This window comes from Colossoma macropomum, unplaced genomic scaffold (assembly GCF_904425465.1).
Source record: "Colossoma macropomum unplaced genomic scaffold, Colossoma_macropomum, whole genome shotgun sequence".
NCBI lineage: Eukaryota > Metazoa > Chordata > Actinopteri > Characiformes > Serrasalmidae > Colossoma > Colossoma macropomum.
The window spans coordinates 25,160,267-25,177,585 of record NW_023494790.1 but is presented as its reverse complement, the minus strand read 5'-3'; the positions used below and the strand labels follow the sequence as shown (position 1 = coordinate 25,177,585).

Sequence of the window (17,319 nt, the reverse complement as noted above, 5' to 3'; positions counted from 1 at the left end):
GTCTCTCAAACACACATACACACACATAGGGTAATGTCTGTGACCAGACTCATTTACTATCCAGATTAAAATCATTCAACTGAACAGTAATACATGCCTTTCTGTCTGTCTCTCGCTCCCTCTCTCTCTCTCATCTCTGCCTGTATCTCTCTCCCTCTGTGTCTTTCTCTCTGTCCGTTACTGTCTTTCTCTCCCTCTCTCTTTTTGTCTGTCTGTCTCTCTGTCTTGTTTTCTCTCCTTCTCTGACTCTCTCTCTGTCTCTTTCACATTATTTCTCCGTCTCTCTCACTCACTCTCACTGTCTCTTTCTCTTTTTCTTTCTCTTTTTTCTTGTTGTTTCTCTCTCTATCTCTCTCATTCTCTCTTTCTCATTGTCTCTCATGCTCTCTTTCTCTTTGAGGGTGTTTGAAGTGGAGCTAGTGAAGCAAGTGTGTGAACACAGGCTAATGGAAAACTTCACTGGATTCACTGAATATTTTCAGCTGTCAGGCATGAGACAGAGGGTGGTGGGGGTAGGGGGCGTGCTGGACTGAAAAGTGGAAGCGGCTTGTATCAAAGGAGAAAAAAAGATAGCCAGTGACGGATAGAAAAGAGCTGGAAAAAAGCGCCATCTTCTATAAAAGTTCCTTTTTACTGCAGTGTTTTGGCTCCCGGTTGTTGACACTGCTTAAAATCTGCGGCTACTCCAGCTTGTCAGGGTAGAGGCAGCCACTTATCCCTTTGGCTGTGTGATATTTCTGATCCCCAGAGTCGCACTACATAATGTGCAACCTCAGCAAGTAATACACCTCGGGGCTTAACTGTAATTAAGTGTGACGCGCAGTAGCACAGCCATATGCAGAGAGAGACACACACACACACACTTTGTTTTTTATATAATGTCAGAATGTGGCACCATATTGACATGTTCAAATAAAACCTTACTGAATTGCTGTTTTTGTTGTTTTTATTTATTTATTTTTTATAGAATTTGAAAATGCCAACTGTCTTTTACATAGTGTTAAAATTTCATGATGAATGGAGCAATAAAAATGCTCCAGATTGCTTGAGAAAAAATCTTGTTCCGTCATCTTCCATTGAAAGTTTTCCATTGAAGGTTTTTTCTTCTCTTATAAAGTTACCATTTTGGAGATGTTTTGTCACGACAGTGATATGCTCCATATGTGTTATTTATAATGTGGCGGTCATAAAAAACCTCCATTTTACAGCATATGACTGCCAGCTGCCCTTTAAGTTAACTGAACATTTTATATATGTGTATTTAAACACAGTGCAGTTATACCTGTAGGAGTGGAGAAATTCAGCAGAATGTATTTATTTGTATTTAATAAGTCAATTTGAACGCAGGGTGAAAAGAAAAATAAGGTGAATGCAGTTTCCAGTTCAGTGAGAGCAACAGGGGCTGCATTCTCATTTGTCATGTCTTGTTTGGAGGGGAACTGTAGCTTTCCACTTTGTTGCTGTTTTTGCTAGTTTGCTGTTTTTGATTTATCCAGTATTCCTGCCAGTACTGTCCAGCGTAGTCTGCTGAATGCATTCTCTGGTGCTAATGTTAGTGACGTTACTGGTATCAATGGTCTGTTTTGCTTATAAATGATACTTCAGACTCAATGTACTCCAGTGATAAACTAATTCTCAGCATGGCAGTAGCTGGAAATAACTTTTATCAAGAGAGTCATCAATGGAACATGACATTTGAAAGCTTCCTTACAAAAAAGAGAACAATCAAGTCATAGCAAATCAAGTCATAGCAAAAGCATGCAAGTAGCTGGGCTTCAGGCTGGAACCATGGATGCTTTGAATGGTCTAGGAAACTAGGAAAATGCTTTAAAGGGATAAAAAATAGTGGTGTTCATAACTTATTACCTTTGATAGCAGTAATATATTTCTTGTATTGGTCCTGATCATTGATGAACAGAGTAATGGGGAGCTGACAAATTATGCAGGGAAACAAACTGAAATCTGCAACTGCAGAGCTACAAAATGCACCTACATGGTAAGTGGACCTGATAAAATGGACCATGTGTATAGAAACAAGGTAGGCTTTTTAAAAAATAAAACAAAAAGTCTAAAAGTGCAATGACTTTTGTACAGGTCATATGTTATGTTCTCTTTTTCCCCCCATATGTTAAATTCAGTCAATAAACAGTAACTGTGCATTAACATGTAGACGTCTCTGTAGAGGATGTGTGACTTATTTTGAGTTAGAAAATCAATAAAACATGCAATTTAACGAGGCACCAAAACTTTTGCATATGGCTGTTTATGTAACCACCTATACATGTATATAAGCCATAATACACTTAATGTCCATTTTCTCAGCTCCACTTACCACAGTGGTGCACTTTATAGTTCTACAAGTACAGATTGTAGTCCATCTGTTTCTCTGCATACTTTGTTAGCCCCAATTTACCCTGTTCTTCAGTGGTCAGGACCACCACAAATCAGGTAGTATTTGGGTGGTGGATCATTATCAGCACTGCAGTGACACTGACGTGGTGGTGGTGTGTTAGTATGTGTTGTGCTTGTCTGAGTGGATCAGACACAGCAGTGCTGCTGGAGTTTTAAACACCTCAGTGTCACTGCTGGACTGAGAATAGTCCACCAACCAAAACTATCCAGCCAACAGCGTCCAGCGGGCAGCGTCCTGTGACCACTGATGAAGGACTAGAGGATGACCAAAACAAACTGTGCAGCAATGGATGAGCTATCATCTCTGACTTTACTGAGACTGACCCACCACCCGGATACTACTTGCTCTGTGGTGGTCCTGTGGGCATCCTGACTATTAAAGAACAGGCCAGAGGGTGTATATATGTAGGTACTTTTATATATATCTATTAATATGTAATACAGTCTTTCTAGTCCTAACTCTAACCTAACACAAAAAAAAAGTTTTTGCCTATTTAGTTATAAAAAATGAAATGCAGCTTTCATAAAAATCACAGTTTTTATAAAAATAATAAAGTCAGGACACCCCCACACACGCACCCACCCATCCACAACATGTGTATGTATGTACACCCGCATAATTTACATTGTACAAACAGATGCTGCAGGCTGGGATCTGTACGTATCCTCACAATCCATCTCATTCACTACCTATGTGTCCACGGAGACACCAGGAGCTTTAGCATTTAGCCACAAGTGTTTATGTGTACATTAATTCTGAGAGAAAGAATCCCAGCTGAGTCATGTGTGGCCTGTGGCTGGCCGTGCCCAACAATGCAACTGTCAACATCTTCACTAGGAAATTATCTGTAGGGTTCCTCTCTCCGTCTGTCGCTAAGCATAGTGTCAGCTAGCCAACCCAGTGCATACTCATCACCATGGTTACATTTTAAAATTTCTGGTGTGATGGTGATCATGAACTGTAGGTAAGGCTCTTGTAGATATCTCTCATCTTATATCGTGACTACACCACAAAAATGATATCTTTGCAGGTGAGAGCATATTAAATGTAGTCAATATATTTAGTATTCCTCCTCATGACACTGTAAGAATATTGGGCCTCATTCATTAATATCTTCCTAAGTCTCTTCTTAAACTTGTTCTTGAGAAAGATGCCAAGAAAAAGTCTGTGTCAGATTCATGACGTGTTCTTAAACCACAGAACTGTCCACACCTCTGTGCTTTTGAGTGTGTGTAGATTCTATTCTTACCAAAGCACAAATCCCGAATATGACGCATCCTTAAATGCATTATTTAAAACAAGCAAAAATGTCTGCCAGTGGAATAACATTACTAGATTTAAGATGCTTTCACCTGCCAGTACATACTTTTATTGCTTTGTGGAATTCCTAGACTTTTTATTTTAAAAATACCATGGTATTAGAACCCAGCTGCAGCTGACTATACATATCAACATCTAGTAGCAATCCTGTAATGACTCTCTGTTGTTATATTTTGGGACATATCACCAAAGGCAACGCGCTACAACAATAAGAGTCCTTGGTCAAGACTCTTAATGCTGCATTTGCCATGCTACCTATGTATCTTGATGAAACTGTAAACTGTTCTGGATAAGAGCAACTGCAAAAATCCACAGTTTGAACTAATTCAGTAAAATGATTCATATAGCGTGGTTGGTATGGCAGAGCGGGTAACGCTGCCTCCCTCCAAGTGATTGGGGTTACATTCCCCTCCTGGGCGAGCACACCACACTATACTGATAAAAGTCCTTAGGCGAGACTCTTACTGCTACATTTGCTCAGCTCACTAATATGATTAAGTTATAAGTTGCTCTGGATGAGGATGTCTGCCAAATTATGTACATGGATGATTTGTGTCGTTTTTTTTTTCACCAGGGGGCCTTGCATCTCCTTTCAAACTGAGCCTGGTTATTACACAGTACAGCCCAATGTTTAGAACGCCTTCTATGGGCACACTGACAGAGTCATGTAGTTGGAAGGTAAAATAATGCAGGTGCATGTGTTTCATAGCCAGTGTGCGTCAGTCTTCTCTCTCCTCGATTTGTAGCACTGTTGTGTGTGAATGGAAAGACCTTGTAAAACAAGCAAAAAATAAAATAATAAATGGAATGAATGAGGCAGGATGTGTATGTTTGTGAAGCAGCTAGTAATTAAAAAAACATAAATTTCCTTACCCATAAACTCGATGCCCAGCTCATCTGCTGCTCATGAGAGAAAAAAGAAAGAGACAGAGAAAAATGCAAGTTATTATTCTATTATTTTATATAATAATTACTCAAATATGTTTAGAAAGACACACATTATGTGTCGCTTCTGCCGGTCGACTGATCGTTGTGATCAAGGCCACAGAGAGAAAACAAATGCTTGCACTGTAGCAAAACTCTGCGCTGTTTGTCAGCCAAAATCCCTCATTTGGAAAAAGACAAAGAAACAAATTCCTGTAGCGCTCTGATTCAACAACAAAAATAGGTTTGTCTAGATCAGTCCAGAGGGAGTGGGGCTGGAAGTTCAGCGATTGTGAAATAGCTTGCATATAAAAAATCTACTGCACATTTTATCGCTGCCTCTAGACCAGAGCTGTACTCCTGCACAGATTGGCTGGAGGAGATAGACTCTGCAAATGCCTCTGTGTCTGCTCCCACACCCAAGAGACGCTCATAATTGTCTCTGCTGGTCACAAGTTTTTATTAATTCCTGCACCGTTATCCCTTCTGTCTCCTCTTTAAGCATGTCTGCTCCAGTGGTGCATGTTAATGACCGATTGGCTCTTTAAATGTGTTCTCTCTCTCTCTTTCTCTCTCTCCTGTCTCTCTCTCTCTCTGTTTCTTTCTTGCTTCTCTTTCTCTCTTTACCTCTCTCTCCCTTCTCTTTCTCGCTATCCCTCTCCCTCCCTCTTCTTTCTTCTCTCCCCCTTTCTTTCACTCTTTCCTTCTGTTTTCTTCTGTATTTACTTCTCTCTCCCTTCTTTCTCTCATTCTTTCTCCTCTTGCCTCTCTTTCTCTTTATCCTCCCTTTTTCTTCTCTTTCTCCTCTTTCTCTCCCTCTCTTCTTTTTCTCAATTCACTTTCAACTCAATAAGCTTTATTTTTTCTTTCTCTTATTTTCTCTCCCCCTCTCATTTCTTGCTTCTCTCTCTCCTCCTGTTTTTTCTCTTTCTCATTGTCTCCCTCTTCTCTTGCCTCTCTTTCTCTCTATCCCCCTTTTCTTCTCTTTCCCTTTCTCTCTGTTTCTTTCTTGCTTCTCTTTCTGTCTTTATCTCTCTCTCCTCTCTTTCTCACTATCCCTCTCTTCTTTCTTCTCTTTCCCCTTTTTCTCTTTCACTCTTTCCTTCTCTGTTTCCGTCTTCACGTCTCTCTCCCTTCTCTTTCTCTCATTTTCTCTTTCTTTTCTTGCTTCTCTCTCACCTCATGTTTCTTTCTCTCTCCTTCTCGTTGTCTTTCTCTTCTCTTGCCTCTCTACCCCCTTTTTCTTCTTTTTATCCTCTATCCCTCCCTCTCTTCATTTTGTCAGTTCAATTTCAAATCAGTAAGCTATATTCTCTCTCTCTCTCACTTTCCTTCTCCAAGTCCTTCTCTTTTCTTACTCTTCATTTTTCTCTTCCTTTCCATTTCTCTCCCCCTCTTGCTTTTCTCTCTCTGTCCGTCTGTCTCTCTCTTTCTCTCTTTCTCTCTCTCTCTCTCTCTCTCTCTCTCTCTCCCTCTCTTTCTTCTCCTGGGTCTCTCTCTCCTCCCCCTGCCTTCCTATCTTCTCCCTTCTCTTTCTCTCATTCTCGCTCTCCGTCTCTTTTCTTGCTTCTCTCTCTCCTCCTGTTTCTTTCTCTCTTCTCTTGCCTCTTTCTCTCTATCCCCCCTTTTTTCTTCTCTTTTCCTCTTTCCCTCCCTCTCTTTTTTCTCAATTTTCAATTTTCTCAATTTCAGTTCAATACGCTTTATTTTTTCTTTCTCACATTCTCTCTTCCTCCAACTCCTCTTCTCTTACACTCCATTTCTCTCACCCTCTTGATTTTCTCTTTCTCTTTCTCTCTTTCTTCTTCTGTGTCTCCCTCTCTTCCCCCTCTGTTTCTCTCTTTAATTCTCTTTCCCTTTCTCTCTCCCTCTCTTTTCTTTCTCTCTCTGTCTCTCTCTCTCTTTCCCTCTCCCCCGCCTCTCTCTCTTCTGCTCAGTGTCAGAACTGCAGGGACTGATAAAGAGCTGAGTACTTGTGTTCTTTTCATCCGAACAGTCCCCCCTTTTTCACGGTACTGTAATATAATCTCATTTAAATTAAAACGAAACCCTCACACTTAATTGCTTTTCTGACAGAGGTGGTCTAAGGTTTTTAAATAGACTCTGGATTCACTAAGCCCGGGAAAGATCATTTTTGGTGGACACACTCGGCACAGAAAAAGAGAAATCAAGCACGGTGACAGGAAACCATCTGTTAGCTGATGAATTGTCGCCATGGCGGGTAGAAATTTTCAACGCTGGAGGAATCTGCATATATTAATGCAGTAGTTAAAACACAATCAGTATTAAAATAATAACTATTAATTCTGTCTGAGGTGCAGTAATGGGGGTGACAGTAGGGGCCTCTGAAGTAGATACATTTCTCAGGGGTTTCAGTAGATAACAGGCTGCTGCAAATTTGCTGATAACATTCATGGTGCAGGATGTAGGATTTTTGAGTTAAAAAAACATTAGAGCTAATAACAAACCAGTCGGACCCATTACGTAACAGCTACTGACCGACATATCCAGAGATGCCCTTCTGTCTCTAAAGCAGCTTTTAGAAGTCCTCTCTCAAGCTCATCTCTTGTAAAAGTGCAGAAATACTATGAAAACACAGTAAACAGGCAGGCAGATGCTGATTCTACAAGTGTTTATGTGCCTTTTGGGGAACATTTCTACCCTGTGGAATGAACGCTGTACACTGTAAAAAAGATTTTGTGATTCAATCGAAAATAATATACTTCATGTGGTAACAAGCAGTTTAACAAGCTGTTTTCAAGCCAAATACATTCCTTGAGTAACAAAACAGTTCAGCTGAACAAAAGCAATATTTTTCATCAATCCAAATCACTTCAAATCAACCTCCACTCTATTTTTATTTTTGTAGTGGAAACAGTTGCTGTAGAAGAGCAAAATCTAAGTGCTGACATATTAGTTGTTCCACACTCTGCCTCCAGTAATGCTCAACTGCATGCTCGACTGCTTCATATGTTCAATCACTTAGAAAGGAAACCCACCTGTTTACTGACAGTCCTTAAAGATGCCATATTCTATGTTTTTCTTGGTCCTTTTTTCCACTTATGATTCTTATGTAGTTGTACGAATCCAAAACACTCATAATTCTATTTAATTGTAAGCATAATACTATAACACTATTTATTCTCCATTGCATTTTTCCTTTTACTGAGTTTCATTACTTCATCTTAACTTTATTTTGATATCGCTTTATTTATATAGGTTATATAGGCTGCTATAGGTTGGATAGGTGGATAGAATGTTTGTTTTGCCTCGTTTCCATCTATGGACCATGTTTGCTCATATGGGGAGTTCTTGCTGGTACGTTAACAGTAGCCAGGGTTTCTTCCAGCTGTTAAATTACATTCGAGCGAATGACTGAGATGTTGCAAAAATGATGTGAATGAGGCTGCATTTCCATGAATGAAACTCTCAATGTTGCATCTGTAAAAACACTTCTAAGAAATATGGAGTGAGTTTACAGAAAAACTTTAATATTGAGCAATTTGTCTTTGCAGTGTTAATTTTATGGATGTAGGCTATTTTATATCATAAGAGCATGGAGACAGAATGCACTGGCAAACACAACTGCTCAGGAAATTTCTGCAGCAGGCACCTTATGTTCTTTTACTGTCTAATATCACTGTTAAGTTTTTCTTCTTTGATAAGATAAAGATACGCTTTTCTTTCATTGTCAGTCCACTGGTACCTACTACCTTCTCACATGTTTTGTAGCTATGACCAGATACAAAAACAGAAACACGTGAGCAGCCATATGACTTTTTAAATACTCATTTACAGTATTTATTCTGCAAATGCGTTTACATGATTTAAATTATTTCAAAAAATGTATCACTCAAGCAACCATACAAACTTTAATGCAAAGTTTGGCGATTATATTTGATATTTGCCAGTCTTTTAATGTGATATGTCAAAATATAAATAAAAATAAACTATATGGACAAAAGTTTGCTGACATATGTCCCTCTATGAGCACACTTTAATAAGCTTGTTGAACATCCCATTCCAAAACCATGGGCAATAATATGGAGTTGAGGGCATATAATTGTCTAAAATGTCTTTGTATTTTGTAGTATTAACAATACCCTTTATTGAACCTAAGGGGCTGAGCCAAAACCTAAAAACAGCCCCAGACTATTATCCCTCCTTTGTCAGACATTACTGTTGGCATTATGCATTTGGATAGGTTATGTTCTGATTTTCAGAAGCTCCCAATGCACAATTCTTGTGCTGATGTTGCTTCAATAAACAGTTTGGAACTCTGTAGTGAGTGATGCAATAGAGGATAGGTGATTTTTGTGTACTATGCACGTCAGCACTCGCCGGCACCATTCGGTGGGTTTGTGTGGTCTACCACTTTATGGCTGATGCTTCTATTTCAAAATAATAGCACTTACAGTTGATGGGGCAAATCTATAAGGGCAGAAATTTCACAAACTGACTTGTGGTAAAGGTTGCATCCTATGACAGGGCCACATTTAAAGTCACATTTAAGCTTTCAGAATGACGTATGCTACTGCCAATGTTTATCTAGGGAGATTGCTTAACAATGTGCTTTATTTTATACACCTGTTAGCAACGGATATGGCTGAAACACCTGAATTCAATAATTAGGAGAGGTGGCCACATACTTTTGGGCATATATTGTGCATTAATGGAAACCTAGCTAGTGTTTATACACTACATCAAACAATTTTATAAAAAAAAAAATCATTCATACAGATACAGACTTTTTTATATATAAGATATATAAATGCAGATATTATAAGATACAGGCTATTTTATAATACTAGTGTGTTGTGGGAAGAACTGACTAAATGTATGAAATCTGAAGCCACAGCACACAGGCGGATGTGCTGGCATTACTATTTTAGTGCATTTTGCTCACTAGCCATTCTCTGTGTCTTTAATCCTCGGCGTGTGCAGAAAAACGAATGCCTTTTAAAATGGAGCATTGCTCGAAGAGACAAAAGGCTCAGGCAATGATCCAGGAGGTGTCTCTTATTGGCACTGCCAGTGCAGCATGACCATTGAAGCAGCTGCTGCCTGCGATTGCCCACAATAACAGCTGCATTCATCCACTCGTAATCGCCACGCTGTCACCAGCTGTACCCATGACATCATTAAACATGGGTGGCACATCCGTTATCCTGGTCTCTGCCACGTGGCCTGGCATGGAGCAGTCATAACAGGGCACCTTTAAGAGAAAACTGCTGTGAGAACGGAAGCTCCCGTAACCGCAGTGAGGACAATGACACAACAGTCTATCAGGGGGACATGAGGACTAAACCTGCCATGCAGGGAAACAATAGCAGTAGTGAATCAAATCCTGTGTAATCCTCCCTTTAGTTTGAGCGAGAGATGAAAGCTTGCCTGAGTGCGGCTTACATAGCCTAATACCCCAGAGATAAATACCCAAATTAAAGGCTGTTCCCTGAACGAGCCAGTCATGAAATCTGTCTCTTCTGAGCCACTGGCTGCACAGCTGGACCCCTGTAAGATTGCAGCTCCTCCATGCAGGAGGCCAGCATAATCTACAGCTCCTGATCTGCACTCAGAAGGTCGCAGAACTCTAACTCAAAAAATACTCCCTACAAGCCCAACTTTTGACCCCCCATAGTGATATGTCATTTGCGAAGAAGCTGGCCCTTTGAGGCGATTGCTGCTGGATCATATATCTTTGCTGATTCTGTGACACTCGTGCTGATAATTCATCAGTATTCTGTAGGTCTAATGGCAATAATAACATGCAATAAAACTTTGATCAAAATGCCCCCAGTGAAACATCCAAGATCAACATCTGACTTGTTATAGCGTTATGGTTTAAAGCTAAATCTAGCAAGAATGATGAAACGTTTATTTGACTCTTAGCTCTTGCATTGTGGCTTGTTATGATGATGTACAATGTGCAGCCTCTTGCTGTTTTACATGTATTTAAATAGCTGTTTACATAACAATTGGAAGAATAACAATTAACTTGAATGCTGCTATATTAACATCATAGCAGATGTCTTAAGTTGTCATACACTGTCATGACAGATTTTATTCAGAAATTTAACAGTGTTATGTTGTCATTAATGGTAATTATGGATTTGACATGATGGATGTCGAAATGTTTGATGTCATTGCACTTTATGCAACGAGTACCCTAGTTAGTCGTCAAACACATCAAACTTGATGGCATCTGTGACGTGCATTACCAGTACTAGTAACATGACATGACTGTCATAATCTCATTTTTTGGGGAAACAAAAATGCTAATTGCTAGCTTGGAAAAATAAGAAAGAAAAACATGCAATGATACTGAACGAAGAGCTGTGTGGCTGCTAGAAGAAGCCGGAATTCCCATCAATAACCACCCCCCCTCTACCACCACCACCACAATCAACCTAGTGGTCGAGGTGGCATACTCAGAACAGTGAGCTTTTAATAGAGGCTGACATGCATTGTTTTTCTTTATCTTTTTGGCTGTAGTTGAAAGCTGAGCTGGAGGAGCCCATGCCAGGCAACGTCAAGGAACTTCTTTAAGTATGTCCTTGATGTTGGTCAACATGGAGGCTAAAAAGTTGGCTGACTGAAGATTTTTAACAGTACAGTGTGCAAAGACAGATTCTGCAAAAGGCTCAGAGGACACAAAAAGCATGGGTAGCAGATAGAGCCCTGCTGGCCCTCGGGGGGTGATTCGTGGCTCATTTGGTGGGTTAAGTGAATAAAGATGCACTGACCCACAAACAAACACCGGGTGCGCCAGTGGAGCGAGAGCAAAACAAACAGTGGCCTCAACAGGGTGGAATAAAGACGCATTGAAAACATAATGGGCTATGAAGAATGCAAACCGTGTAATCTGACATGATATATTGGGCCCTGAGATTTCTCTTTATGAGCACCGCGCTGCAGCACACTGTATTTGTTTTCATGGCAGGATTGTAAATCAAGCACATAATCTGGATTAACTGGCTCGTCTCTATCAATACTGTGCGGAAGGAATGAAAAAACTAGATTCTGAAGGAGGCACCCACATCTGGTGCTATCGGAACTGCAGGCAAACTCAAATTACTGTGCCTGGATTTGCTAAACAATGTCAGCGGGAGGGTGGAGGAAGTGCTAAGGAGGAGATAGAGGAGGTGTAGCTATGGAGATGATGGTACTGCCAGCAGAGAAAGCTCCACCTCTGGTAATGATAGATAGAGGGCAGTGAATGTTCTCATTGAAAAAAATCAGATACGGCAGAGCAGAATGTGAGACGCAGTGCCGGGGCCTGCTGGAGGAGCTACAGCGCGATTCTATTACCAGCCACTCAGCAGGGTCGGCGACTTCAAACAGCCGTAAATGGAAGTTTAGGTTTCTATCTCACCCACTGTAAAAGATCACTCCATAAGAGGAAAACCATTCATAGGCCTCTCACAGAAAGAGCCTCTTCTTAGATTCATGCTGGATGTCTCTGCTCCTTTCGCTCGCTCCTTTCCTCTCTGCTTCCCACTGTGCTTTCATAGCAATACAATAGCTCAGAGAAATCCCCGCCTCAGCAACACCTGATTTTTAAGCTACTGTTTTGTCTGGCTTTTAAAACCCTCGCAGTCTTGGGTCATATAATTGACTGATTGGCCTTGAATGATGCCAGCTTGCTATTTCCTAAATTGCATTGACAGAGCAAACACTCTGAGGACAGATAAATCAGTGATCTGTCTATGAACTTCATTCAAAGTTCACTACCAAGTGTCCCTCTTAATCTATTCCCAACCACCCCCCTTACTAATCAACCGAGGTTCTTCTAATGGTGAAAAAAACTAATGATTTTAGCATCGACCTCAAATTAGCAAGATAATTACTGCCTTTCTTTGTATTCTGTTCACGTGACAGGAAGACAAATCCTTTCCTGAGAAATGCTCACGCGCTTCCAGTTTTTCCGAATCGTGAACCGTCGAATTCATATCAGTCCATAGATTTACCGCTAAGGACAGAGAACATACATTTTGAGAAAAGACATAAAACACCGCATTTAAACAGTCAGACGTCTGGTGTACTACTGAGAAAACAGCATGCAAATGCTCATGATTAAAAACTAGAGTTGTTTTTTTTCTTGAGTCTGCCGTATTGTAAAGTAATGGTAATTTCAGCACTTAAAGTGAGGCCTAATTAGCTGCTTTTTAAGTATTTGATTTGGGAAATGGAGAAGGAACCCCCTGAGTTCCAGGGGACAAGAGCTGGAAGCTTGAAGAAACTCTAAAATAACGAAAGAATAAAAAGAAAGCAAACCCAGATATATGTTCTATTTCAGTTTGGTTTCAAATAAACAGTTCTTTTTCATCATTGACACAAAAGTTTGCAGAGCTGGCAGGAGGGCACCGAGTTGATTTTATTCTAGCCTCAGTAACGTGGGTGTGTGTATTTCTAGAGTACAACAGGGCTGTTTTATCAGAAAATCAGTGATGTGAGATGAGCAAACATACTTGGATCAGACAGGATGGAGTCCGTCTTAGGAACAAACTGGTCACAGCGAAGTCCACGGTAACCCTCTTTACACCTACAAGAAAAGAGAAAGCATTATCCATTATCCAGAGAGAGACTGAGTAGGCGTTGCACTACAAAAAAAAAGGATGCCTTAACAAGTGTAAATATCTCAGATGTGGGCAATACATCTAGCATTCTTCTTTCAGAGGGAAATTATCTTACTTGCCACTTTACATGCAAGATAATTCAGCCTAGCTATTCAAGCTATTGTTGCTTATTTCAAGTAATCTTATCGAGCGAAATTATCTCAACTAATCGGCAAGTAATTTCACTTATTGCATGCATTTATGTCTTAAATAGCATGCTCTTTCTTCCTTTTCCTCTTTTTGTGTGTACATGTGCATGTGCCAGGGCATTCTTTATAATGAAGCGAGGTTAGGCTGAGTGTGAGGAACTTGAATGTGCTGGTGGTAAACACTAAGCAGGCTGTGGAAATGTATGAAAAGAGAAGGGATAAGAGTGAGTGAGCGAGGAGTGGAAGGAGAAGGACGGCTAGGCGGGTTTGGCCAGAGCTCTGTGGTGCCTGCACTTGCACAGATAACACAGTCTCGACACTAATGTCACTTCCCCGAGGAGCTATGGGGCTGGATGGGTGTGGGAGGCGTTTGATTGGGCTCTTGCTGAGAGATCCATGAGAGACAGTGGCGCCCATGCTACAGCAGCAATGCAAGCTGAGTGAGTAAGTAGGGGGACTACAGAGACTACTAGCTGTCCTCCAGCAATCTCTTGGACTCTACAGCTGTGTGAGAGATATTTAGCACTTCCTAATTCCCTCAACCACCCTCCCCTTCTCCTTCCCCTTCTCCGGCTCTTCCAGTCCTCGCTTAGCCCTCCAGCTGTTGGACTTCCGTCTGTAAACATGTAAAAACAGTTACACCAGTGCTGTGGCAGTACAGTCACCACTATTTGCCTACAAATCAGGACAATTTTTTGTCCTTTTAAATCAGCATTAAAAATCCACTCCCTTGTGCCTTTGCATGAAATCACCCACAAACCTCGATGATCACAGGCCTCCTTGGCACGGCGCTAATGCACGCTAGTGACAATGCTCACCAGCGATCAAAAGAATAAGCTCACAGACGTCAAGACTAAAAATATGACCCAGCAGAATGAACTTGTGAGTTTGAGCCGAAAAGCGCCATGACAGAATTTATGCTCTTTCATCTGGCTTCATTTCTCGTAATTTCCCGAGCAGGCTGGCTGACAGGCAATCGGCCGACTGTGCAGAAGCCTGTCTGTGCGTCTGGCTTGGAGCGGGGTGACTGGTGGGTATGAATGAAAAGAGCCAGTGCACGCAGCCAGCATAGGAATAAATGATCCCACTGTGTAATTACAGTCACAGAAAGTGACATTACATCAGCAAGCGTAAAACAGGTGAGTCTGATGAGGCTCTGTATCATCCTTCCTTCATCCGCAGCCCAGACTGCCTTGTTAACACTGAGTCACATGTTAATGGCAAGACAAGGTAATGCCCCTTTTATGAATGCGAAAATAAAGCATACCCTGGTAGAAACAGGCTCCAGGATCTTTTTACTAAAGCATAACCTTCCGAAAGAAAAAGGCATTTAAGTGTGCTTCTTAAAAGTATATATAATAGGAAAAGGACTCAGAACACACTGAAATACATATGTATTATGTATTATTTTGAAACAGCTTATCACAAGTGTTTTAAAATTTTGATTTTAAGATTAAGTACATATCAAATGCATTAAGTTACGCTTTTGAGGGCTTTTTTAACAAAAGCACTTAAGTAGACTGAAGTATTTAATCTGTAGACATAACTTTTATTACATTTGTAATATATTTTAAATATAGTACTGGATGTACTGATACACTTCAGTGCTACTTATTGAGTTATACTCCAACTAAAATGCCCTTAAATGCATTTTTTCATGTTTCAATGTCACTAAAACTTATACTTATTACTTAAATACATTAAACAAATAAAACATACATTTAAATGTACTTTTATGAAATAACTAAATATAGTCCAAAGACATGCAGTCAGGCCAACTGGACACACTAAATTGCCCCTAGGTGTGAGTGTGGGTGTGAACGCATATGTCTGTATGTCTGCTCTGCGATGGACTGGTGACCTGTCCAGGGTGTTTTCTGCCTTGAACGCTGGGATAGGCTCCAGCACTGTACCCATACCCCTCCAAAATATCTCCAAAATAGTAACTTTACAGGAAAGGGCAAAAACATTCTTTACTTTCAATGTAAGTTAAAGGGATTCTGGAGCATTTCTATTAGTCCATTAATCATAAAATGTTCATCCAATGTAAAGGCAGATGCTGTGTGCAAATGATGTAGAAAAATAAAAATCAACAAAAAATGGACATCCATGTTTTTCTTTGGACAGTAATAATATTATATTTAAGTAATGTTGAAATTCCTTCCATGCCTGCAAGTGAATTTCTGTTCTAAATTAGAACAAGATATACTGCAGTAAAGTACTAAAGCAAATTAAGACATAAAATCTCCTACACTTTCAAAATATTTAAATGCACACTCTTGGGTCTACCAGTATTCATGTTTGATTGCAAGTTAGTTTGAGTTATATCACAACTAAAATGTCATTAAAAAGTACTAAAAGTATACTTTAAAAGTCATCGCTTTATAATATACTAAATTACATATTTAAGTTGATAACAGTTACATATGCCTTTATTTCAGTACGCTTCAGTGTATAATAAATACATTTATAAAAGTGCATTGATGTTGTTGCATTTAAATGTGCTAATAAATGTTACAAATATACATTAAAAATAATGAATATAAAACGTAAAGTATATTTTAATTCTATTTCCATTAAATAAAAATATTACTTTCAGTAATCAGTTTCTCTATACACTTTTGATGTACAACCCCATTTCCAAAAAAGTTGGGTTGCTGTAAAAAATGTAAATAAAAACAAAATGCAACGATGTGTAAATCATGTAAACCCTATATTTCATTGAAAATGCTTCAAATCAAATCAAATGTCGAAACTTAGAAATTTTTAGAATTTTTTTTTAAATACACACCCATTTTGAATTTGATGCCAGCAACATGTTCCAAAAAAGTTGGGACAGGGGCAACAAAAGGCTGATAATGTTGTGTAATGCTTAAAAAAAACCCTGAGTTGTTGATAGGCAACAGGTCAATAACATGATTTGGTATAAAAAGAACATCTCAGTGAGGCTGAACCTTTAGAAGTAAAGATGGGGAGGTGTTCACCACTCTGTGAAAGACTGCACAATCAAATGTGCAACAATTCAAGAATAATGCTTCTCAAAGTAAAATAGCAAAGAACTTTTGCTTTTCATCATCTACTGTACATAATAACATTAATAGATTCAGAGAATCTGGAGAAATCTCTGTATGCAAGGGACAAGGCCAAAAAACAGTATTTGCTGGCCATGATCTTTGGGCCTTCAGATGGTACTGTATTAAAAATGGACATGATTCTGTAGTGGAAATCACTGCATGAGCTCAGGAACACTTCTGAAAATCACTGTCTGTGAAAACAGTTCGGGGCTGCATCCACAAATGCTAATTAAAAATCTTAAATGTAAAGAAGAAACCACATATGAGCAGGACCCAGAAATGCCACTACCTTCTCTGTGCCTAAGCTCATTTAAAATGGACTGAGGTGAAGTGGAGAAGTATCCTGTGGTCCGACGAATCAACATTTGAAATTCTTTTTTGGAAATCATGGACACTGTGTCCTCTGGGCTAAAGACCACTCAGCTTGTTATCTGTGCACAGTTCAAAAGCCAGTATTCATGATGGTATGGGGGTGCATTAGTGCACATGGCATGGGTGAGGTGCACATCTGTGAAGGCACCATTAATGCTGAACAATATAAACATGTTTTGGCAACATATGCTGCCATCCAGACAACGTCTTTTTCAGGGAAGGTCTTGCTTATTTGAGCAAATCAATGTCAAACCACATTCTACATGTATTACAGCCACATTGCTTTGTATTAAAAGAGTCCGGGTGCTAAACCTGCCTGCCAACAGTCCAGATCTGTCACAACTGAAAATATTTGGCACATTATAAAATGAAAAATACGACCAAGGAGACCAAGGAGAAACTGAGCAAAAATGGGAAAATATTTCACTTTCAAAACTACAGCAGTTGGTCTG

The 17,319-nt window shown here is 39.8% G+C and overlaps 1 protein-coding gene across 1 annotated transcript in view; it reads right to left on the bottom strand.

Annotated features, from left to right (window-relative positions):
- The window catches only part of nrg3b (neuregulin 3b), a 215,600-nt gene that overhangs the window by 16,241 nt on the left and 182,040 nt on the right, over positions 1 to 17,319 (bottom strand). Inside the window, exons 3-4 of the mRNA XM_036572755.1 lie at positions 13,126 to 13,199; positions 4,607 to 4,633 (exon numbers count right to left, since the gene is read on the bottom strand). Of these exons, the coding sequence (XP_036428648.1) occupies positions 4,607 to 4,633; positions 13,126 to 13,199 (101 nt within the window). The remainder of the gene's footprint in view (positions 1 to 4,606; positions 4,634 to 13,125; positions 13,200 to 17,319) is intronic.